The sequence below is a fragment of the Dermacentor andersoni genome, chromosome 10 (genome assembly GCF_023375885.2).
Source record: "Dermacentor andersoni chromosome 10, qqDerAnde1_hic_scaffold, whole genome shotgun sequence".
In the NCBI taxonomy this organism is placed as follows: Eukaryota; Metazoa; Arthropoda; class Arachnida; order Ixodida; family Ixodidae; genus Dermacentor; species Dermacentor andersoni.
This window is the reverse complement of record NC_092823.1, coordinates 45,229,218-45,253,281: the sequence shown is the minus strand read 5'-3', so window position 1 is coordinate 45,253,281 and position 24,064 is coordinate 45,229,218. Positions and strand designations below refer to the sequence as shown.

Genomic DNA, 24,064 nt, shown 5'->3' with positions numbered 1-24,064 from the left:
ACGTGTACTAGAATAAACTAGAACTCACTCACACAAATTACAACAGCCACTCATTCGCTCACATATTTCACACGTGGGATGTGTGAGTGTGCTATCCAATAACGTCATCCACACCGGACGCTTACTAATGTTCAAAGCAGAATTTTCGGCACGAGTCCCAGTGTAACCGAGTGAAGAGTGATAATTGACATTTGGTACAAGTTATAAGGAAACATTAAAATATGTTTTTTTCTTTGTCAGATTAACGGCAAGAACAAATCTACAGCAGCCATGGATCAATTAAGCAGAATATAGTACTCATATTACATCTGACCCGAAAACGTTACTGAACCACAAATATGGGAAAGTGGCACTTCAGTGAGATTACTGAACAACTCCATTCAATGAAGAAGTCAAGCAATATTCAGAGAAAACTATATAATGGTCTTTACTTCTTTCTTGGCGGAAAGTGTCACATGATGTGGCTTCGAATACAGAAGGCTTTATTACAAATGCTGTGTACCGTTTACGCTAGCTTGCACCTTTTGTATATAAGGCGTGATCAGCTGGGAAGAGTCATGCAGTGTTTACGCCATCCGCAGCCGTTGTAAACACGAAGGCAGCCGGTCACGGCTGACGGGGGCAATTCAAACATTCCCACGTGGTTAAACATGGCACAGTCATTGATACCACAGCCTCCATAGACGGCGTAGCAAACGCAGTGGCAACCGGAAGCACGTGCTCTCAAGAAACATTTGGTCGCGCGTTTTATTGCTCTAATGAACAGGTGTGTTCAGAATTAGACGTTTCTCGAGTACATGTACGAAATATATATAGAGAGGTTGGGGTGACAAAAGCAAGGAGGTAAAGCAGCCTGTGCCGCGATGGTGACGCTACACTGGGGAAGGGAAAGGGCGCGGTATATGCGAAGGAGAGACGTTGACACCATGTACAAAAACATATGTACGAAGTCTATTGTTCAGTCTCCCACTGGCGGTAATATAAGTCGGTGGACCTCAAGAAGCGCAGGGGAGCGCTTTTATGGCCTTGTACATGGCACACGCGACATATCGCTGTCCCAGGTTCTTCTGTTTTCTAAAAGACGTGTCGTCAAGCTACCTTAAAGCAGTAGGAAGGGCAAGTTTTGATTCTCTCGTATGTCACAGAACGATTGCTTTTGAGCTTCTTCTGTGATACACGTGTCACTACGAGCCATCCTCCCCAGGAATAATTAGGCGTTCGCAAAAGCAACACGTATTCTTCCTTGAAGAGAGAAAGGCATTTTCACGTCGATTAAGAGCACATAACAGTCACGTTCACAAATATGGCTCCATTTTATGTTGGTACCTTTTAGTAAAAAAAGTGAATTTTATTTTTCAATGTAATGGTGAGAGAGAGAGATAGCAAAGAGAGGAAAGGCAGGGAGGTCAACCAGACGCGCGTCCGGTTTGCTACCCTACACTGAGGGAAGGGAAAGGGGGAACAGAAAGAAAGAAAGCGGGATAGAGGGAACACTGTCTGTGCACGCAGCAAAGTGCTTGGAAATCAGTCAAGTCAAAGCAAGTGCTCCGTCGATACGTTAGGCTGCCGTCAATCTTGGTGGTTCATAGCTGGTGATGCACGTTGAAGTTACCAGTGAAGACCAAGGATCCGGTGGGCGTCAGCACTACGTTGCAGTACGTGGCAGTATATTTTTAAGCTAAACCCCAGCCGTTCTGACTTCAGTGCGAGTATAATGATGCGGGTGAGCCATGATGCTTACTCAAGAGTTGCACGTACTGAATTGAGAGCATTCAGCACTTGCAATGCACTTCGCGCTGACGGAGTGTGCAGGTTATTTACGAGTATTCAAAGGGTATTCATCAGAGACCGGAGCATCATAACGACTTGCCGGTCTTCTTCGGGCAATTTGTCAGGAACCCGCGCTGTTCGCTCTACAGCCGTGTGTAGCTGTATCACTTGACGTGGCTCCGGCTCGGGTTGTGGCATCAGCTGCGGCATCGCCTCCGGTTGTGGCATCGGCTGCGGTATCGCCTCCGGCTGTGGCATCTCTTCCAGCTGTGGTATCGGCCGTACCACCGACTGTGGCATCGGCTACGGCATCAGCTGTGGCTTCGGTTGTGACTTCCGCTGTTGTTCTGGCTTTGGCTGTTGCTTTAGTAGTGAGGACCAAGTTGTATTGTTCTCCGCCATGGCCTTGTCCGATTTAGATTGAATTGCCCCAGGCCTAGGGGGCAGAGGAGGGGGTGTTGTCGGATGGGACGTACTCTTCATAGAGGTATCAGCGTTCTTTGAAGTCCGGCGGCGTCGGGAGCGTCGCTTTCTAACGGCCGCAACAGCTTCCCGACGAGACGAATGGTCTCTCGCCATCTGCTTCAAGATCGCCTTTTCATTCTTCATTTTGGGGCAGTCCTTCGAGGAAGCATCATGGGACCCAAGGCAATTGGTGCATTTGAGAACCGTGGCTGCACAAGAGTCTGCAGCGTGGGGCTCGCTGCAGCGTGAGCAAACTCTCGTGTTCTCGCACACGGCACTCACGTGTCCCAGCCTCATACAATTGCGGCATTGCAGTGGCCTTGGGATGAATGGTCGCACAGGGTGTCTAAAGTGGCCCACCTTGACGTGCGAAGGGAGAGTCTCGCCCTTGAATATAATTTTCACACAGCGGGATGTGCCGAGGCGATACACATGTGTTATGGCGACGCCATCAACGGCAGGCTTCACTAGGATCGGCAAGTCGGCGCTGGAGATGGAGACGTCCACGTGGTAGAGGACACCAGTAGTTGAACCACTGTTCTGGGGGATGTACGAGCGGAGCTTAACGCCACCTAGTTCTGTAACTGTAGTCAAATTTCTCAGCGCAGCATCATGTGTGACGTCGATAGCTAACACATTTTTTCGTGTGTTGACTCTAACGTCTGCTATCTGATTTGGCGCCACCGCTTCAAGTAGCACCGATACGGACTGTCTGTTGAGTCGCCTCAGGTTGTCGATAGCGAGTTCTGGTACAAATAGAATCGTACTGACTGCGGTATTCTGAGCTGGTCCTACCGTTGGCGTGCTAGAAGACATGGATGTCCTGGTGGTGTGTCTTCGTTTCGCCTTAGGGCTCCGCACAAGCTCGAAGGCGTCATCAGAGAAGTCCTCACTGCTGAGCGAGTAGACGCTGGTGTCATCGCCGTCGGTGTCGCTCTGGAGGCCGGTCCGCTTCCTAGACACAGCCGCCGCTGAAGTCGCCATTCCCGGCAGAGGCACGGGGACGTCAACTTGCATCCGTACCACGAACCATGCCGGCTCTCCAAAGATGTACGCAGAAATAAGGAAAAGACAGCTGAGCTAGAGAAATAGCCTTCTGGCTCGCAGACACTTCGTGTGCGAGCCAGAATGGTGCGTACAAGAACGCTACTTTGCCTCAATGTGTGCACTCTGGACAGAATGGTGCGTGCAAGAACGCTACTTTGCCTCAATGTGTGCACTCTGGACAGCGGAAGTCCGTATTGAAACGTACCTAAATTCTAGCGTTTTATATGCAAAACCACTATTTGTATATGAGGAAGGCTGTAAAGGGGGACTGCCGTCAAAGCTATGCGACATGGGTTCAATATTGTGCTTTCACATCTAAGTACATAAGCGTCACTGAAGTTCAACCCCACCAAAACGTGGTCGGCGAGGCAGGGACCACACCGGACACCTAAGCAGCGGAATGCAATAGCCACTCGACAACCACCGTGCGCAAATATATATAAAAGCTGTGCTGGAAAATGTACTCATCGCCCTCTATATCGTGCAATCCTCCCATGCAGTGTGGTATTGCTTGATCCCAAATGCTTATGTATGCTCTTTTAACTTTCTAAATGCGAGGCATCTCTTGGCGAACATTTGCACTTTGACAGTATCTGTCTGTCTGTCTGTCTGTCTCTGTCTGTCTCTGTCTGTCTGTCTGTCTGTATGTACCGGCAGGAACCCGCAGTCAAGTAGCGCTTTATTAACCGCGGCAAAATTCCCCAAGATGTGTGATGCGTTGACGTATCTCTCATCAATTTTCCGCCGTAAGCTGAGCCCCGATGCAACAGAATCTCATTAGAGCCGCGGCCTACAGCCTAACACCCTAACACTCTAACACCCTACGCCCTCACAAAAAGAAGCGCCTCTTTTGCTTAACCTGTAGCGCACCACCTAACGACGAAACAACAAGTAAAAATAAAACGACGCACTGTCAGATTAAACCACCAGCGGCTGTCGGGGTCACAAGTTCACAGTAGTTACTGGAAGTGAAACGGGCAAATACTTGAACCAAACCCATCTTTATGTCGAAATAGCAATATCCTGATCAAAATGTCGCCTCCAAAGTACAAACAAAAGTGATGACGTCAACTCCTGGCAGATCTCCGCGCGTTGATTTGTCACCCTCGCGCAGTGACGTTCCACTCTTTCTCCAAGTTAACAAGCAGCCTGATCGAATTGGTTCCAGCGCGAACCACTACAAAACATGGACTTTGGACAGCCAGGTACCGGCAAAATGCTTCGCATAACGTCGATTCTCACAGTGCAGGGGATCTGCACATTTTTTTTAAAACTGCGCTACTGGTACATCCTCCTCAATATAGACTTTATCGTACCAGTATGACATAGCGTTCCTCACAGAAAAGTCGTGGGCGCCGAGGAATAAAGAAAGGAATCGTGCTCAAGATTGATGACTATAATTGTTGGGCGAAAACACATGCACACCAAGGTGTAAAGTATTTTTGGTGCCCAATGGTGAGACTGCCGTCGCAATGTTTTCATCACAGTTCGCCTGTGACGTGCTGCTTCGAAACTTGTATTTTGTGATGCGCTAATAAACGGGCACTTGCAGTTAGTTAAACTTCGAATGCATGTTCTTTTTGTTAGACAGAAAGATGAAGATGCGTGATCTGCTTTTTGGAATACGGTAAATACTTGCGGAGGGAGCAGTTTGTCGTGCCGAAAGACATGTACTTAAAGGTGTCCTCCAATCGCGACACCCACTGAATTTGCAGCTTTTTGCTAGATGCCTGTGTGACATTTCATGGGCTTGGGCTGGTGACTAAGGTTGTGAATGTTTTTGAAGGAGTTCTCCCTTCTGTGCTACATGATATGTTAATCTTCTGCGATGTGATTTTTCTCTATTGCAAAACGTTATGTTGGTGTCAGTGTCAGCGATAGAGAGTGGCGCGAGCGTCATTGTAAGTAAAGATATGCACTAACCGAATGTTTGGTTTGACGATTTTTCAGCGCCTTCATACCGAGCTGTTGTTTATCCCAAGCTGTTTGAAGGCAGAGATGAAAACACAAAAGTTCTGAAAATAAACGACGAAATAACATTGAACCTTCAGCCAAGCTCCATTCTTCATGAAGAGTTCTTCCTGCGAAAGTATCGCCAGGGTGTTTCAGAATACAGATACGTAAGAAAGAAACTTCGTATTTTCCCTGTCGGAAGTTACATTGTTTTAAGTATACATTTAACTAGAAATAATATATATATATATATATGGCCAATTATTAGCTCTTAAATGAGTAGCCGATGCAATCACCTTCTCAGAACCTAAATGACCTGAATGTCCCAATAATACTAGTTCTCGTAAAAGCTATTTACGTTTGCGAGCACAAATGAGCGCACTCCAATGACGATTTGCGGATACAAATTTGGCGCTTCATTTCTTCAAGCTTCACTACATACATATGTTAAAAAGCTGGCCATCTGAGCTAGTTGACGATTTCACAATCTATTCGATTATACAAGAATTTCTGCAAAACACTTTTAATGAATATTAGAGCAAAAGCGCATGCGGTCCCTTGATCTAAAGACAATCACCACATAATGGAGTTTATGGCCTAACTTTGCATTGCATGTAATATAGACATATAGCTATCGTAGTTTCTGAACTAGTACAGCTTTCTCTATCTTAATCATCAGCTTTCTGGACAGTGTTTGTTTGATGGCAGTTTGTACATACATTTATAAGTTTCCTCGATGTGCTTTTACCTGAAGCCCGCGTAAAGCTTCAATGCTTTTTAACACCAGGGAGCTGCGCAGGTTTCATGCTGTAGACCGTGGAAGAAGAATATAGGGCATGTGCTGCCGAGCAGGATCCGCTATTAGGATATTCAGCTGTTTTGTGAAGGCTCCCGGGATACCACATTCATTATCGCTATGTCTTTTGATTAGCTTTCAACTAAATGCTTGATTATTGTTCTTACAGTTCGACGTTGAAACACTGCAGCAAGATCTGTATCACGACAGTAGACAGCTCGCGGCTGTCATAGTTTCTGAAGAAGATGGCGTGTTGCGCGTGGTATGTATACCCGAGAGCAGAAGCTGCCTCAAGTTTCACCCTGTGTGTTTTCGTAATATATAGGTGCGCTACGTATATATATATATATATATATATATATATATAAACGAGAAGAGAGGGGGTTAACCGAGGGTCTCGATTTTTATTAGTCATATCATAAGAAGCCAACAAACACTGACACCAAGGACAACAGGTTGTCCTTGGTGTCAGTGTTTGTTGGCTTCTTATGATATGACTATATATATATATATATATATATATATATATATATAAAGAAGAGGGAAATAGCGAGCAAATGTACGAAAATTCAGTTCATGGCGGTTATTGCGCGCGACCATCGAGAAAGCGCGTGGCATTGAGTATCGAGCATGAGTAGATTTCCTGACCACCTAGGAGGGCTGTCACATGATTTTACTTCGATGGAAATTACACGCACACTCAGCGCGCATTCGTTCCTTCGTCGTCGTCGTGCTGTCGCATTGTCCACTCGGTGACGGGTAAAAAATTTCGCTATAACGTGTGTGGCTATTCCGGCCAGCATCGGAGACAGTCTACGTAGACACCTAAGGAGATAACAGGAGACAGCTTCAATGCCGTGTAATGGATCGCGTTCCGAAACCTTCGGAAGGGGTATGGAAGACGCTTCTGTGACGTGACGTCACCTCGCGGCGGCAAGAAAAAGTTCAGAAAATCGCGCAATATTTCTGCATTTTATGTCTTTGTGCCTGACAACCTTTGAAAAACCCGGTTTGGCTTACGTTAAGGGCGCAGGAAAGCGTGTCTACGTTTCTTTGTGCGCAGACGACCCCTCTGTCGGATTTCCAAGCGTCCTGCTCAGCCGCCATCTTTTTTGGACAGGAAAGCAGCCTGCATTGTAATTGGCTTCGAGGCTGTCTTCGCGAAGCTATCTTTTTTGACGTCTTCGTGAGAATTTGGGTGAGACTTAATATGTCCGCTGTCAGCTTCACCGTCTACTTTGCCCTCTACGGCCAGTATTGGAGCACAGTAACGCGCAGAGCACCTGGCAGTGGACGCAATAAAGCCAAGTGGACGCCCCCTTGTGCGCCGCTTAACCGACCAAGCAGTGGAGCGGGGACAGCGTTCCGCCTTCCACTGTTGTCATGAGTTTTGTGTGCGCACAAGCACTAGCGTTCCTGCTGAGTAGGTATGAGCACATCCGACACCATGGCGAATAAACCCGTCTGCACAGACGGGACATACACTTCAAGCTTCAAGGGGAAGACGAAGACGAACTGATTGAGCAAGCCTAGCTTTTTGGGCCTTGCTGCGATAGTTTTGTCATAGTGGAGGCTTAACTGTGATTGTTGGAGGAGAAGTCGTCTGAGGCGATGACCGACAGCCCACCATGACTTGCGTCGAGCAAGCCTCTTCGCACTGCGTCCCGTAGGAATATCATGTAAGGCTTGCCACTAGCACATGGAGATGGCCGGTTCCTGTTTCTCCAACAGCGAGCCAATGGACTCCGACAAAGACTACATCGTCGTGGAGGACAAGCGACGTAAGAGAAAAGACCCCAAGAAAACCAAAGACGTGAGCGAGCAGGGCCCCACTCCGATTTACAAGATTGCTTTTGTGCCCCTCGACGTGTCTAAGAATTTAAATTCTGTACACAGACCGATCCTTAACACTTCCCTTGGTAATATGGCTCCCAAAGGAATTAACTAAGTGCGTTTCAACACCAATAAAAATTTAGACACTGTAGAAGAAGCAACGCAGGCCACTCAAGAAAAATTGAAAACCGTGCGCATACTAGGACACATAGAAGTCCGGTCGCTCATCCTGTACAGTGGTCGCACTCGGGCAGGTGTTCTTCCCGATGCAGTGAAGGTCATCGATTTTCACCGCTTAGGTCGCTCGATGACCGTCGAGCTTCTTTTCGAGGGAGATCATGTCAAGATCCTGTTCTACGGGATCATGTCAAGGTGAGCTACGTGAAACACCCCTTGGGTCCTTATGTGCCCCAATCCTTGCTATGTCACGAGGGCCTAAGCTAGGCCATCTCAGCACTGTCTGCACAGGCCAGACGGCTCCGCTGTGCCGGCAGCTATGATGTATCTTCATGCACAGTAAGAGAAACGAAGTTCTAGAATTGCGATGGACATCACAAGGCTAATTACGAGGGTCCTCCTAAACAGAAAAAGGAGATCAATATACTCAATCAAATCAGCAGGACAAGTATGCCCCCCAAGTAGGTGGTAGGGTTAGTGCAACACCGGAGGAGACGAACGCGTCGTCGGCGTGGACAAGCTGTTGGTCCAAACGAGAGCTCCCTGGCTCCAATGGCGCAGGCCCAGCAGAAGTTAGTTGAATCAGCATCGACAGTTCTTTCCAAACCATTGCTCCAAGCCAGTCGCGCAAACCTGGAATCAAATGTATGGCCACGCTTGCCGCCGCGCACATGGACCTTCGACTGTCTGCGCGAGCAAGGACAGTGCACTCATATATAACCACCGGACTCTGTCCTCAAAGCTATGCAGCGAGAAAAAATCAACGCCCTGCAGCTCCTACTGTCTTGTTTATATACGCCAGTGGCGCTAACAGCGGCGAAAATTATGAAAGCTAGAGACAGTCTCCTAGCTACAAAGCAGTAACTTCTCCCTGTGCCCGCGAAGACGACTATGCTATGCTGTAAATTGTGCACGCACGCGTTGCACGGAAACGGTATGTTGTCCTCATTATATTCGTCATACCACCACCCTCCTTCCTCTGCACATCCTATCTCTGTTATTCCCCAAACCCCTTCACCAGCGTGGAGTAGCAGGCTAAAGGCACTTCACTCAGGCCGACCTGATAGAGAAGTGGTTCTTGTGCGAAAGGAGGGAAGGCCGACCTCTCCAGCTTTCTGCCATTAAGCATTCTCTCTCTGCCTCTCAAGCTGCAAGTGATAGCGCATTTGCTGCAGATTCCGCCCGCACAATAGTGAGGAGGTGGTGCTCTTCAAGGCACCCGCATAGAGCGAACCTTCATAAGCGCACCTGCGCCCTGCGCTTGAGCTCGATACGCATGAGGGCTCGATGCGCTAACGTCGTGAGGCGCCTAATGGAGCCCAGGCTATCGCTTCTGCGGCGCAACAGCACTTTCCTGGCACTCTTTGCTTCGCGTCAACGTGTCGCTTCGTCGTGCCCTTCGATTACTGCCTCTGGAGGTGTCCAGAGGTTCAGTACAACGCTCAACCTTGGTATCGGCTTCGATGCTGCTCCGTTCGGGTGGAACTAATTTTCGCTTTCCTGTTTCGCGGGTGTTTCCATTCTGGTGGAAAAATATACGCAGAAAATCTCCTCTGGGAGTTGTATAAGTATGCGTAAGCAGTGTGTCACTTGCTCATGCCCATGCGACCCAGTTTCATTGTCGATGTTATGAAACTTGATCCGACCAGTATAAAGCTTATCAACCCTTAGCAGTCGTTATCAACCTTATCGGAGCACATCCGACCCTTACCAAACATCATCAGTTGTTATCAACCTTATCGGACTATCAAATCTTTTATCAACCTTTATCCGTCCTTATGATAGGACATGACACGACCCTTATCAGTCGTTATCAGTGCTTATTAACATTATCAGAATTGATAATCCAATTCAAGTTTAATACTTCTGCCACAATGCGATGTGCCATGTGAGGAAATGACAATGCTCAATCCTCTCGGAGGTCATGAAATATGGAGTACAACAACGCGTCGAGCAAACACCTCTCCCTGTGTGTTCTGTGTACTACACAGAAAACAGCAGTGCTACACGCAAGGTAATGTTTGACATCAACTCACCAATCTCGTGTTAGACTAAACGTTGAAGAAATTAAGCTTTCGCCGTGAACAGCACCACTACTTATCGTCAAACCAACGAGCACCGAAAGCTTCACTTACATCGATTTCCACAGTGCCTGGGATCTGCATAATGTTTTTTACAGTTTTCTACAGCTACATAATTCAAGGTGTTCAAGACTAGGACCACAAATTCGTGCTTAGGTATCCACTCTTACGTAATTAGACCTGAGGGACAGCAAGAAACTTTGCCGAATTCCCGCTAAAGCTCCAAAAAGCATACACTTGCTGTTATTCGTACGGAATCCGTCTTTTTTTCATGGCTGGGGTATGATACCCGGGACTTTCTGTATGTAAGAAAGAAATATGTGCTGCATATAGAGCAGCTTGGTCTATTCTGGGGGATTTCTTGAATGGGCGAACACTACTTGTTCGACAGGTGACGCTGTCCTAGGTAGATAACTTATTATGAATTCTATTTCATTTTATTTATTGTTACATAAAGTTATTCTTTAATTGCACAATTAATACGTTGTTAATTTCAGTTTGGTGTTTATAAACAAGGAAGTCTATTCCAAGATTGCGAGGGGGAAGCCTGCTAATGTGTCTATGTATATACACTTACACATACATGTGGGCACAAATTAGTAAAAGGTTTTGCCTCACAACCCTAAAATAGACTTCCTTCTGTGTAACCATCAAACCTCAGTGTATCTATGTGTGGGTCTGTACATAGGTTAGCATGTGTATATATACCTATGTATACAGAAATACGAGCGTAAAGATGCAGATAAACAACCGTAGATAACAATAGAAATGTATTAGTGTAAAAAAGCGTGTAAATCGAATAAAAGAATAAACTAGTGGCAGAACATTTCTAAGGTCAATGGGTAATGTATTCTGTAGTAACGTTGAAGCTTTATTCGCGGCACATTTAGTGTTTGTTCTTGGTTTAGGAGTCTAAAAGTAATGTGTGTAGCATATCTTGCAGCGAGATTTAGGGAGTGACTTTTGTTAATGATTGTTATTGGAAGGTGTTTATTGTGGAATTGGTGGATTATCTAAAGAGCACTCGTTTATTTTATCAACTGGCAGTGTGGTATCAGCGTAAAGCACGACGGATGCATTTAGTGTTGCCCCGTGAGGAGAAGCAGCATATTAAAATGTGTATGAATGGGCGTATAGAGGGTTTATTCATAGAGTTGTCAGACTAGGATATGCCGTAGATTTTAATAGTAGCCTAATCCCACGAGCTGATTTATTCAGTATCGACGCCATACAAATTAAGTTTAGGTGCGTATCCGCTTTTTCCTATGAAAGTGCTATCGTAATTACGAAAGAACGTTATCTGGGGAAGAAAATAAAATCGCATTTCACAGTAATATCATTCCATTTCATCAACACCACTTGGTCATATTGCTGGCTTCTTGGTCGATTACGAATAACAGTGGCTTATACATTTAACCGCAGTCAGTGTGGTAGTGTAGTTAGCATCCTCTCGATTTGTGTGAAGCCAGAAACGAGAGATGTGGCGCGGCTGAGACGCCGACTTGTATTCAATACCACACTCGCTTCTCATTCATTGGCTTCTCAGCCACCACGTAAGTACGCGCTGGATCGCTTTCTTCAGTCATCAAGTGTGCTTAAATAGATAAACTGGGGCACATAGGAAAGTTTGTCATATATGAGGAACAAGAACTAACTAAAATTGAGCATTTAGGCATACCTATATTTGTTAATTTAGGTATTGAGTAAGTACATATATATATATATATATATATATAAATATATATATATATATATATATATATATGTATATATATATATTGCTTTTTATTCTATAAGCTGCTGCATACTAAAGTTAAATCTTGGCCGACTACTCCAACGAATGGTGGTTTCTGAGGCACTACGACTAATGGAAAGAATTCTTTTGCAGCCTAATCACCAGCATCCATCACAGCTTTAATGGTATCTGAGAAAGATAATCTTTACGCCTCATTCGAATACACTACTTGAAAGTCAAACAAATTTAAAGCAAGAAAGCTAGAAACAAAAGCATAATCAAGTTTTAGGCGTTCGCATTAGGTATGTATTACAATCGCGACATTCAAGTACCAGCCGTAGTGAAGTCTTCGTTACATTCAGTCTTGCCATTTTAGTAGAAATGCCGCCTTAGACGTACTTTTCTGTGCATACACCTGACATCACAATTCTGGTTATAAACATTCCGAGATACAGAACCTACAAAGAGAGGGAAGAATGTGATGTCGTCGCTGTGAATGAAGAAAACTGAGTTCCAGGTTTTACAAATGAAAGTGGCGAAAAAGTATGTGATGATGTGTATTATTGATATATTGATTATATTTTATAAATTTGCACGTGCTGACTGTGTCTGATTATTCGGGCATCAAAGGCGGCTGTACGGGTATGGCTACTAGTACAGCCATAAAAGAAGTTGACATTTGGCCGGGCTACAGTTATCAGCGGTCAGCAATATGAAAACGTTGACGCTAGTGTTATATTTTATGCAGTCGATTTGATCAAGTCTTGAATACCTCTGCTGACTATCCCAGAGTCAGGTGCTTTTTCAGTGTTCTTAGCCTAATGCAGTTTTTGGAATGACTACAGATAATACAAAAGCAGGTGCGCATAGACGTATTCTTAATTTATCCAGGAAGGCGTCGTTGGTCCTAAGCTGAAGATCAGGCCAGTTGAAGCTACCGAGCGCTCCGAATATGGCCCTCACGCTCACCTCATTGACACTATCGAAGACTCGGATTCTGACAACGTTTATGGTATGTATGTTGATTGTTTCCACTCGTTAAAATTTCCCGTACTACTTATACGTATCTTTCATAACTGCTTGCCGCCAGTTTGACTACGATCAAGATGCATTAACCATCGTGAAAGCAATACAGGACATATAGCAAACTGTTGTGAACGGCGCTGTTGCGCGCATGATGTTTTCTTTTGCCTTACATTGCACACGCACGGTGTTATCAGGCTTTCTCGTGAGCCATGGATGCTTAAAAATATATGTGTGGAGTTTTACTTGCCAAAATCTCCATTACCCGCCGTGGTTGCTCAGTGACTATGGTGTTGGGCTGCTGAGCACGAGGTCGCGGGATCGAATCCCGACCACGGCGGCCGCATTTCGGTGGGGGCGAAATGCCAAAACACCCGTGTACTTAGCTTTAGGTGCACGTTAAAGAACCCCAGGTGGTCCAAATTTCCGGAGTCCTCCCCTACGGCGTGCCTCATAATCAGAAAGTGGTTTTGGCACGTAAAACTTCAAATTTGATTTTTTAGAATCTCCATCTTATATATCACGCACGCTGTAGTGCGGCACTCCAGATTAATTTCTACCACCTGGGACCCGGCCATCATGAATAAAATTATTCTGGACTGTGGGGTTCCATTTTATTGTAGTAAGTGTGGGGGTTTGTTCAATTTAGAACACATGCTTTGGCGCTGCTCGGCGTTGGCCGGGGATGGTTCTCGAGGCGAACAGTGGTGGCAGCGGATGCTGCACAGTGAAGTGCTGGTGGACCAACTCAGGGCTGTCCAGAGGGCCCGTGTGACGGCAGAGGGGCTCGGCCTCTCTGTACCGACGTGGGAGCGACCCGCGTCAGTCCCAGACTGATCCCTCAGGACCTAAATAAAGTTCTTCATACCATACTATACCTGGGGTCCTAACCATGCACCCACTTTATGGTGCACGAGCGCTTTTGGAGTTCGCCCTCGATCGAAATGCAGCCCAGCGCAGCCAAAATTTCATACCACAACCTCTTTCTTAGCAGAGCAACGCCAAAGCCACTAAGCAAGCACGGCTGGACAGCTAGGCTCGCGAAGATGAGCCTACCTCCAATACAAAACAGCCAATGTATTGACTAGATTTTAAAATGTAATCTCTGGTTAACCAGATATTACGTGTTACAAAATACTGATATTAGCAGGGGCAAATTCAGCTGCCGGCAAATTCATTTCCCTGGGACCTGCCCGCTAATGGATATGGATACCCATTGTTTAGGCTGCCTTAACTTGAAAGCTGTTTCTGTTTCGACGCAATATAATCAGAGCGCATGCTAATTAATTATTTGTATACGGATATAATAGGACGAGTGCTGCTATCCAGGGAGAATGATCACAGTTCTTATCCAGTATTTTGCGATTTTAGGGAAACTTGAGGAGAAAATGATGATAACTGAGCGTGCTGCAAACGACCGCTATGGTTTTGACCCATGTAAGTATTGTAATGCTGTAACCGAATTAACTTTTTTCTGAATTACGATAATTAATTTTTTAGCCGCATACAACACAGAAATTATCTATCCGGAGGTGCTTATTACGTGTGACTCAGTATTTCACCATGGATTCAAGAGCACACACAAAATGTTAAAATACGTGATGGTCACGTTTCAAGTGGTGAGTAATATTTCAAATACTGACAAACACCTCCAGCTATTGTCAAATCTTAAAACCGTCTTGATTTTTTTTCTTGGTATTCAGGTTGTCATACGCTATCTTGGGGTTAAAAACCCTAGAGTTCGACCCATACTACGGGGCATCGAATTGACGAATGTAAGTTTGCTAACATTACATTGCTAATAGCCTTGGAACTTCGTGCTGCTGCCTTAAGAGATGAGCCCTATAGCGTTATTTGTAGGTTTTAAATGCAGCAGATGTGTTTTTGCTGGGTAATTTGCGTCTGAAAGTAACGAGCAAATTGTGTGGCCAACCAAAGTTAAAAACAAAAGAAGTTTACTTTCGGTTAGTTTTGGGATTTGTGAATAGAATGATTTTCTAGGCATTAATTCTGGGCGGCTTGTATCAGCGCAAGGCATTGCCGCTATGGTCGCATGGTATTTAAAGCGATAAATATGAGGGTAGGAGCGCTTATCTTAGCGTGCACACCCTGGAAATGGCGAAAGTGTTGCTACGGGCCACTGCCATTGAAGACGAAAATGCGAGTCGTGTCTGAGAAGATGACGACAATTGCTAAGCTAGCGCTGGCTGTGGCTTTTAAGCCAGTGTGGCGTATCTGCTTGTAAATATGCTTAGCTTGTGGAGTTTAAGCAGTTTTTGTCTGCCTCTTTCCACGTACCAGTTTCGGTGGAGCCTGGGCGTTGGCTCTCCTCCTCACGGAGTGCTGCAGTGGGCGATTCGGCAAGCTTACCGTAATGGCGCCAAACGACACCTCGCCCACGCCAGCTTTATTACCTGCTGCCAACCTCAAGACTTACATTGTTTTTCGCCAACCGTAATCATTGCGTTTCTCTGCGATCGATGACGAAGCTGTCCAGGATGGGATCAATCTCTATGAATGCATCAGCACCAATACCTAGAGGGAACCCTAGTCTACTCTTAATGATAAGCTGCGTGGTTGCAAGACGCGCCGGAAACTTAGTTTGGCTGACTGAAAAGAGCATGCGCACTTAGGCTCGCACGGCGGGCGTTCGAGAGGTGCCGAGGAACGAGAACAGCAGCAGACGTTCTGGGCGCCAGCCAACTGTCGGTTTGTTTACAATATATATATATATATATATATATATATATATATACCTTCTGAGGTATATAACATGTACATCTAACCTGCAGCATGTAACAACGATGAAGATCTTGCGCGGCGAAAAGAGAAGACGAGGCCCACGGCTGATCGCTCGTGTCTATAATAAAAGTGACTTGCCATGTTTTCTCGGTTCCTGCAGTCTGCATGCCGACCCTAGTAGAGATGCTGGCGTAGGTTTTTTGGACACCGCTTAACAGCCCAGAATGGTTTCTGCCCGTCCAGACACCTGTTTGCCGCAGGAGTGGCCACCTGAGAAGGCTGAGCCCCGAGTTAGGTCCCTTACCAGGAAAGGGGGAGGGGAGCGCTGGGCTGTTTCGCTACCAGGAGTTCCCAAGACATGGTGAACTCAATGCTGACACAGGTGTCTGTTATAAATTATCGATCTCCCGTGTGCTTGCGCGTCAACACGAGAGAAATTACAGAAACGGGAGAAATCACAGCACATGACAAATCATTTATAGTAGTTTAAGGCACGGCAACTACTGCCTGTCAGTGGCGGGAAGCCAGCGCATTAATTTCTCTTATTGATTTTTGATACCGCCGCACTACTTGCGTGACCCAAACATTCGAAAAAACTTGCCTTCGTTCTAGTTGCGCTGTGATGTTCTCACCAGAAGAACTCTTATTCAATCGGAAATAGCCCCCTACTTGCCTTTCCGGCCGTGATCCGTCATGAGGTCTTGCAGGCCTGTCCCAATAACCGACGTCCCGCAGCCTCGGCTGCAAGGCAGCATTAGCCCGAGTCAAACAGGAATAATACTGGCCAAGGCTTATAGTCGTTGGGAAACGTCACGTGTGCGCGTGCCTCAAATGTCAACGACACAATCTAGCCATGCTATCGCAATCAGGCCAGCTACCCATAAAGCCATTTGCGCAAACTGGGATGAACTTTCTCGAACCATTCCAGACATCCCACACTGGCAATGAGTTAGTAAGTCACCTCTGATTATGTCGCAGACTATGTAGAAAACAAGGGCCTTCCAAACAGCGCCACGGTCGAAATAGCGAGATTCGGATGAATGCTCAGTAAATACGTAGAGCTGCAAAACAAAACTGGGATTGCATTCTACCGTACATCACATCCGATTATAAAACAATGCAGCAAGAAATTCCGCCCCAGATTCACAAAGCGAATGTGCAATGTTGCTCCCAGGAAAGTACGGGCCCATTAGGTGTATGATTGCCAGGGCGCGAGCTTTGAATTTTGGTTGGGCACGAAGCACGGAGGCTTCGTTCCACTGTGCTTTTTGTGGTAGGGCTCTGGAAAGCAGCCAGATGTATAGGCAAGGCCAAAGGCGGCGCATGTAAGCCTTTGCAATAAAAGAGACAGGGCCATGGTCTGGTACTTAATTCAGAGCGCCATGAGCTGTCATGCTGCTCCCTCGCTTACACGGACTCTGCGGGTGTCGGAAGACATGAATATATGGAGATGGTTCTCGCGGCCTATGCACTCCACATTGAACCTACCCGCCGGCGCGGTTGTACTGTGGCAAAAACACGGGCATTCCTCCAAGAGTTCTATGATGAACAGTCGCCTCATTGCTAAGCTTCTACGTGTTCGTGACACCGCAAAACAATTACATTGAAGCGGACTACACCACGAAGGCAGCGGTGAATCGCCGACGAACGTAGTGTTACAAGTGCCTACACTGATCAGAAATATCGGTGCTGTCTTCCTAGCCCAGCGGTGATGTTTTGTACCGGCCCAGGAAGGCGTTCTGCGTCTCCCGACGTTGTCTACGTCAGCACGTGGCGTGGCGTTGTCGTCATGTCGTCAAAACGTGGCGTTGTCGTCAAAAGCATGGTGTTGTCGTCATGCAGAACCTACCGCTCCACTGCGAAGCGAGGTTTTATCCGCTGTTTTAAAACTCCTCTACGAGCGAGCGAGAGAGAGAGAGTGAACCTTAATGAGCACCAGCAGTTCAGTCGGCTGGGCCTAGGCCTCCCGCGATGGGACCTCGAGGGCTGCCTCTTCGCCGCTTCGTAGGCCTGCTGGGTCGCCCAGAGTTGGTAGTCGAGATGGGAGCTGCGCAGGGCGGCGTGCCATCTCGACGAGAGGGTCGCGGGATTAGGGTCTGGGTATTGATGTTTGCACTCCCATAGCATGTGGGGGAGTGTTGCTGATTCAGTTTTACAGATCTTGCACGTCTGGCTCGGGTAGGTGTCGGGGAATATAGTGTGATAGCGTGTGAGGGAGGGGTATGTATTCGTCTGTAACAGGCGAAGGGTGGTTGCCTGTGCCCTGTTTAACTTGCGGTGAGGGGTGGGGAAGGTTCTTCTTGCGAGGTAAAATGACTTCACAAAGTCGTTGTATCTTGTAAGGCGGTCGCGTCCTGCGGGTGCACCTGCACCGTCTCCGGCACGGTTGACTAGTCCTCGTGCTACGGAGTGTGTAACCTCGTTGAGGTTGGTGACGTGTGGGTGGACAACGCCGGCGTGTGTTGGGATCCAGACCAGGGTGATTTGATTTTCAGAAGAATGCGGGGCTTGTCGTAAGATACGGAGTGATTGCTGAGAAATACGACCTTTGATGAAGTTGTTGAGTGCTGCGCGAGAATCGCTCAGTATGGTGTGACAGGCTGGCACAAGAGTGGCCAGGGCGATGGCCACTTCCTCGGCCGTCTCGGCATTTTTAGTGACGATGCTGGCAGCATGTCGGAGCAAGCCGCCTGTTGTGGTAACCGCCGCAAAGCTACGTCCATCTTGGTACTCAGCTGCGTCGACGAAGGTGACGCCTGCGGCGTTGGCACAAGATTTGATGAGGGAGGTAGCTCGTGCCTTCCTGCGTTCTTTGTTGTGGTCTGGGTGCATGTATTTCGGAATAGGGTTGGCGTGAAGTTAAAATATATTTCCCGCCATAGACGAGATTGGTATTCACACGTTAATAATGACCGTAATCAACACTTGCAGTATCATGTGCAGCGTGGCCTGGGTGCCATATGTTTATTTATGTCTTGATTTATATCTTCATATTTATAGTTAGTGCTCAGTCGTGAAGGTATAGTTAGCAAAGCGTATTGCCGGCTCCCTTGGAATACGTCAGAGTAATTGAGCACTTGCAAAATGTGCATTCCACGTGGACTTTTTTTACTTTCCATGACTTTGAATTTGATGGTCTGAGGAATTAATGTACTTATTTCTTGCAGTACACCATAGAGCATCATTATTACTCATACCTCGCAGGAGGTGGCATAGACGCATTGAAGTCGTTGTACAGTATTAAAGATTACGTCGCAACAAAGACTACTTTGTACGAAGGTTTTGATTTGCTCTACTTTATCACTGGGTGAGTAGCAAATGCTGTCTTCTTCGACATAAACGATAATGAATTGGACATGTTGTGATACAGACTAAGAGATTTCCTTTCTTGATGTATTTTAATGTGCCAGAAAATATGTACTCCTTTATTTCAGTTGTAATGTAATTGATAAAAGTAATATGAGCTTGCTATAATGTGTTTTAGAGGCCTGAATTATAAACATCACCACGTACGAATTATTTTTTCACCGGGATAAATTTCCCAAAATGAACGCGAATTATAGAATTGTTGTGTACATTACCGTCCGACTCTTTATACAAGTACTCTCTATTCGGTAATTAAGAAGAATCTTTGTCTCGGGAACACTTGTGTAAATACATGCGAATGGATAAATCGCTTTTCTCGGGAACCAATGCACCGATTTTGGGAAGTCTGGTTGCATTTAAAGGAAAAAAGAAAAATTTTAAAACAATATGAAGTAAATTCCAACTTAACCAGCCAATTTTGAAAAATATGGGTGAGAACTTGCAAAAACATGTATGTATGAAGTTCACAACTACGTCATCCAGTATTAAAAGTGGTCACTCATTTTTATAAGCTACACATAATAATACACCGGAACCAAACTAAAATAAACTTTGCATAGGCTCGGTTTCTGGTGATATATATATATATATATATATATATATATATATATATATATATATATATATACGTATATATATATATATATATTTTTCGGAAATAGTAGGGGTAAAATTTTTCCTTTATAAGGGTTCTTTGCCATTGATCGGTCACCTTCACTACTCATATTGTGGCGCGAACGACACAATATGTGTACTGAAGACTAGTTACAAAATATATTGAAGCGCACCGGTAGCGTTGACGAAAGCAGCTGGTCAAAAAAGCGTTGCGTTGACGAAAGCAGGCGGCCACTTCGTCGGGTGATAATGTTCATCCTCTAAAAGGCGAACACACCTAGCATTACTCCCGGCGGCAGAAGCGCGGTCTCGGCGTGTCTAGGGATCTATGACAATGACAGAGTGGTGAGGTTTGAGACATGCGACATACTAAACATCACTGGACTGTGGTGCAGATGATGTAGTGGAAGGGACGGGGACGACATCATATATGAGGGAAGTCACGGCACAAAGTGTGCAGAATGCGCCCGTGTACCGAAAGAGGGGCTTTTCGGAGAGCCCAACCTGAGGAGACAGGGACCAGATTACGAATGAACTGGGCGAAAAATGTGCGCGTTTCTGTCGTCGATACTACAAACTCAGCTGGTTCTCTTCGGAGGTCAAGAGGCGAGTTGTGGACAATGTGCCGATATTACGCAGCGCTGGTGAGGGTGTCTTGTGCTTGTTCATGTGTCGCTGCTGCTACGGATGAAAGAAATGCGCCTAGCGGTAATGGGGTGTCTCAGCCAAATTACAGAAAAAACGGGTAGCAACCAGCCACGTTGTGAAGCGAATAATTGTTTGCGAATATCACGTAAGGAAGTCGCAATATGTCCAGCATCAGAATTGGCTGGAGTTTTGTCTTACGAACGATTGTATTAAAAATACGTTTAGTGAATACGGGCCCAGGTGCTATCTTTAAAAAGAAAATCCAGAAAGGTAAACGGAGTTTTTCGTGTCTAGAAGCCTTAAGTTCGAGGTTATTTTCTAGTTTTACCAATGAACAAAAAATAATGGCCTTCTTTTTTAGACAGATGTTGTTTTCGAAGAAGCCAAATTATTTACATTAAAAAAGTAATGATCTTATATTATTGTAACGCTGGCGAATTTGGCGCCGGACTCGACTACACAAATACTCATTGGATATGCATCCAATATTATTAATTTTAACAACATGAAGTATACAACAAATACAGACGTGTTTCACAATACATTCTTAGGTTGTTTTTGGCCTGTTTTACGTATGAAAAAATGCACAACCAACTATTACCTCTGGATACATGATAACAGATTGTGCAATACGCTGCTTCAATTCCTACAGAGCACAGGCCTCACAGCACACATTTAATACACATAAACACATCAAGAATGGTGCCTTAAAAGCATGTAGTTATCGCAATAATAATAATAATAATAATAATAATAATAATAATGATAATAATAATAATAATAATAATAATAATAATAATAATAATAATAATAATAATAATAAAAGAAAGACTAATGCACGTAGGCATGTTTCGCAAGATGTGTGATGCTTTTCCATATTGTGGAAGCTTGTTGCAGTACATTATCATATGCATTTTCAGTATTTCGATGCCTGTTGGGCCTTTCGTCTTCGTCTGCTGTCGACCTGTACTACTACCTGTTCCCGCCTTATGTGCTCACTACAAATTCATTGGAATATTAGCTAGCCGAATCAGCCAACCAATTAACCTAACACAATCGGATAAACGCATTCTCAACGTCACAGCAACGCAGATCAGCGTCAGTGCTACGTTCGCTTCCTGTGGCGCATTACCAGTATTTACATGTATGCACTTGCGGGAAATTGGACGCACTATGTTGTCGCTCTATCCAAGCAAACGCGGCTGCTATGAACAACAAATCTTTAATCATTAAAGGCCGACATTGGCTGTGAACAATATTGATGCCGGTTTTCACATGAGTGTGAGGTGAAAAGGTGAGATATACCAAGTTTTCAATGTTTATTTTTTTACGGCGAGAAATATGGGTAAACCAAGCAGATGGTTTATATACAAAAGCTATCTACACATTGGAAAACTCAAGATGGAACTGCTCGCAACATAAGATCTCATCGCCAGGCAGATCGCTGTCTCGGCGCAAATTATTCAGACACTGAGGTGGCTGAAAAGTTCGGTTCAAGCCGGGAGCAGTGGATAGCATCATTGTATGGCAGGGAAGACGGTGAGGCAAGGTCCAGCGACACAAACTTATAGCTCATGTCAGTAACTTGGCGTAAAAATTTGTAAGGTCATGTGTAGTGTCATAGCAGTTTTTCGGAGAGGCCGGCACGAAGATAAGGAGTTCAGAGAAGAGCAAAAGGCCCGAGATAAAAGCCGACGAGCGGGTGTCGATGGTCGTAGCGGACCTTCTCAGAGAACAGGCTGGGGAAAGGAAGTCGCGTCTCTGTGATCTGACCTCTCGGGTGAGCCCAAGCTGCAGCGTCAAGGGCGTAATCTGTATTGGAGTGTGTGATGGCAGGTAGGAGGGGGTAGAAAGGTTAAGTTGGTGTGGCTTCGCAATAGGTAAAATGTTGAGCAACCGGCGATGTCGTGACGGTGTGAATTCTAGGCGAAGGTGCCGTATGACAAGGTTATATTCTAGTCTTTGTGACCGTTCAAGACGTGCATCGCCCGCCCGTCAATGTGCAATTAAACTGCTCTGTGAGGCCGTTTCTCTGCGGGCGGTAAGCGGTTGCGAGTATTTGTTCTGAAGAGCAGGAACGCAAAAATTCTTCTGTGGCTTTTGAGAGAAAGCAGCGGCTGCAATCTGTGAGCACTTGCTTATGCCCACCATGATGAAATATGACCGCATGAAACAACAAGTCGGTGACATCAAGGGTACAACTAGTTCGTAGGGCTCCTGTGATGGTGTACCAAGTCGATCGCAATAGTGATAGATTTCTCCCCCGAGTGGAACTTAGGATATGCTCTGAGAAGACCAAGACCGATGCGGAAAAGGGCCTCTTAGGTCGATGGGGTGAAGGAGGCCAGGCGGCAGTAGAGAAGGCCGCTTATTGTCGCTGGTGAAAGTCACACACTGCCAACGTAGCGTTCACCTGATTGATTGGAAGCGGGCCAGAAAAACTGACACCGCACGTGGTGGTATGTTCCGGAAACTCCAAGGTGGCCAGCTATATGAGGGTAATGAAGCTCTTGGACAACAGTGCCACAAAGCTGCTTCACGATGAAGAGTAGAAGTCCGGGCCGTTGGAGGGGCTATTGCTACGGCAAAAGATGCCGTCGCAAAGCTCGAACAGGAGGAGTGACGGGTCGGCATGATGTGATTGTAGGCGATGGACGATGGACCTTATTGTGTCATCGCTTTGCTGTTCATGACGTATGTAAGGGAGGTTGGCTATAGCCAGGATGGCGACGTAGCATGCCGGGAGGGTCGGCAGGATAACGTGACTGACAGTCAGAAAGTACGCTAATGCATCCCACCGGACTTGTATAGCGCGTACATGGTGTTCCCCTGCAACCACAACGCTCAATGATGAAGCCTTCTCATTAATATTTGAGCGATAAGGGCACAGAGCAGAAGGCGGTCAGTGATGACGGAAATTGTGATTCCCTATATGTACAGGCGGACTTTCGCGGCAGGTCCCACTTAAGCGCCCCCGCAGGGGCGTCTGCGTCAGCAGGCGTTTGGTGTGTTGCGACACCACGGACCCGAGCACACGAGGGTTGGACCCTCCCGCGTGTAGCCGTGCGCGGCTTAGCCGTGTCCGGGGAAAGGGGGATCCTGGGGGTTGAGCCGATGCCGGGTGTTTGGACCTTTAAGGCCCCCCGGCGGAGGCAACACACCTCTTTGGCCTCTGCTTCACGTAGACGGCACCCCCGGACTGACCCACCCGGGGGAAATCGGTAGTTGCCTTTTCCTGTCCTCCTCTCCATTCTGCGTCTTTCTCTCTTCCTTTCAATCTGTCCTGTCTTCTCGTCTCTTCTATTTACTTCCAACTTTCCTGGCAGCGAGGGTTAACCTTGTGTGGGTGGCCAACCTTGGGTACTCCAGATTGGGTTATAGTGGCACCGTACAACTGGCGAGGGCTTGTCTTACTCGTAAGACCTACTCCGTCCCCATGTTGGGCTCGGTGGTGGGCGGTTGGCGCTGCTGCCGAACTCATGACCTCTATATGGCTTCTAGTAAACCACTTTCCCTTGATCGCCCTCTAAAAAGAGGGCGCACCGATGCAACCTTTCAATTCTTTTTGAATGACAATGAAGAAAATTTCCCTAAGTACCATGTAATCCATAGTGAAAGTAACACGAGCGTCCGTAAATTCTCCCCCTTCTTGGTGGCGAAATGCCTTCGCAACACGATAGGACCTGGCTACAAAGCCACAAAAATGTCCAATGGAGATCTGCTCCTTGAATTGAAAGATAAATCCCAATATGAGAAAATGAATGACTTGAAATGCATAGGCGATGTAGCGGTCACTGTGTCCGCACATCGAAC

At 46.2% G+C, this 24,064-nt stretch overlaps 1 protein-coding gene across 1 annotated transcript in view; it reads left to right on the top strand.

Annotated features, from left to right (window-relative positions):
• LOC126533597 (venom metalloproteinase antarease TserMP_A-like) overlaps positions 1-24,064 on the top strand; it is a 72,886-nt gene that overhangs the window by 26,975 nt on the left and 21,847 nt on the right. The window contains exons 3-9 of the mRNA XM_072284671.1: positions 5,233-5,402; positions 6,201-6,293; positions 12,749-12,869; positions 14,252-14,317; positions 14,381-14,499; positions 14,584-14,655; positions 18,790-18,929. Of these exons, the coding sequence (XP_072140772.1) occupies positions 5,233-5,402; positions 6,201-6,293; positions 12,749-12,869; positions 14,252-14,317; positions 14,381-14,499; positions 14,584-14,655; positions 18,790-18,929 (781 nt within the window). The remainder of the gene's footprint in view (positions 1-5,232; positions 5,403-6,200; positions 6,294-12,748; positions 12,870-14,251; positions 14,318-14,380; positions 14,500-14,583; positions 14,656-18,789; positions 18,930-24,064) is intronic.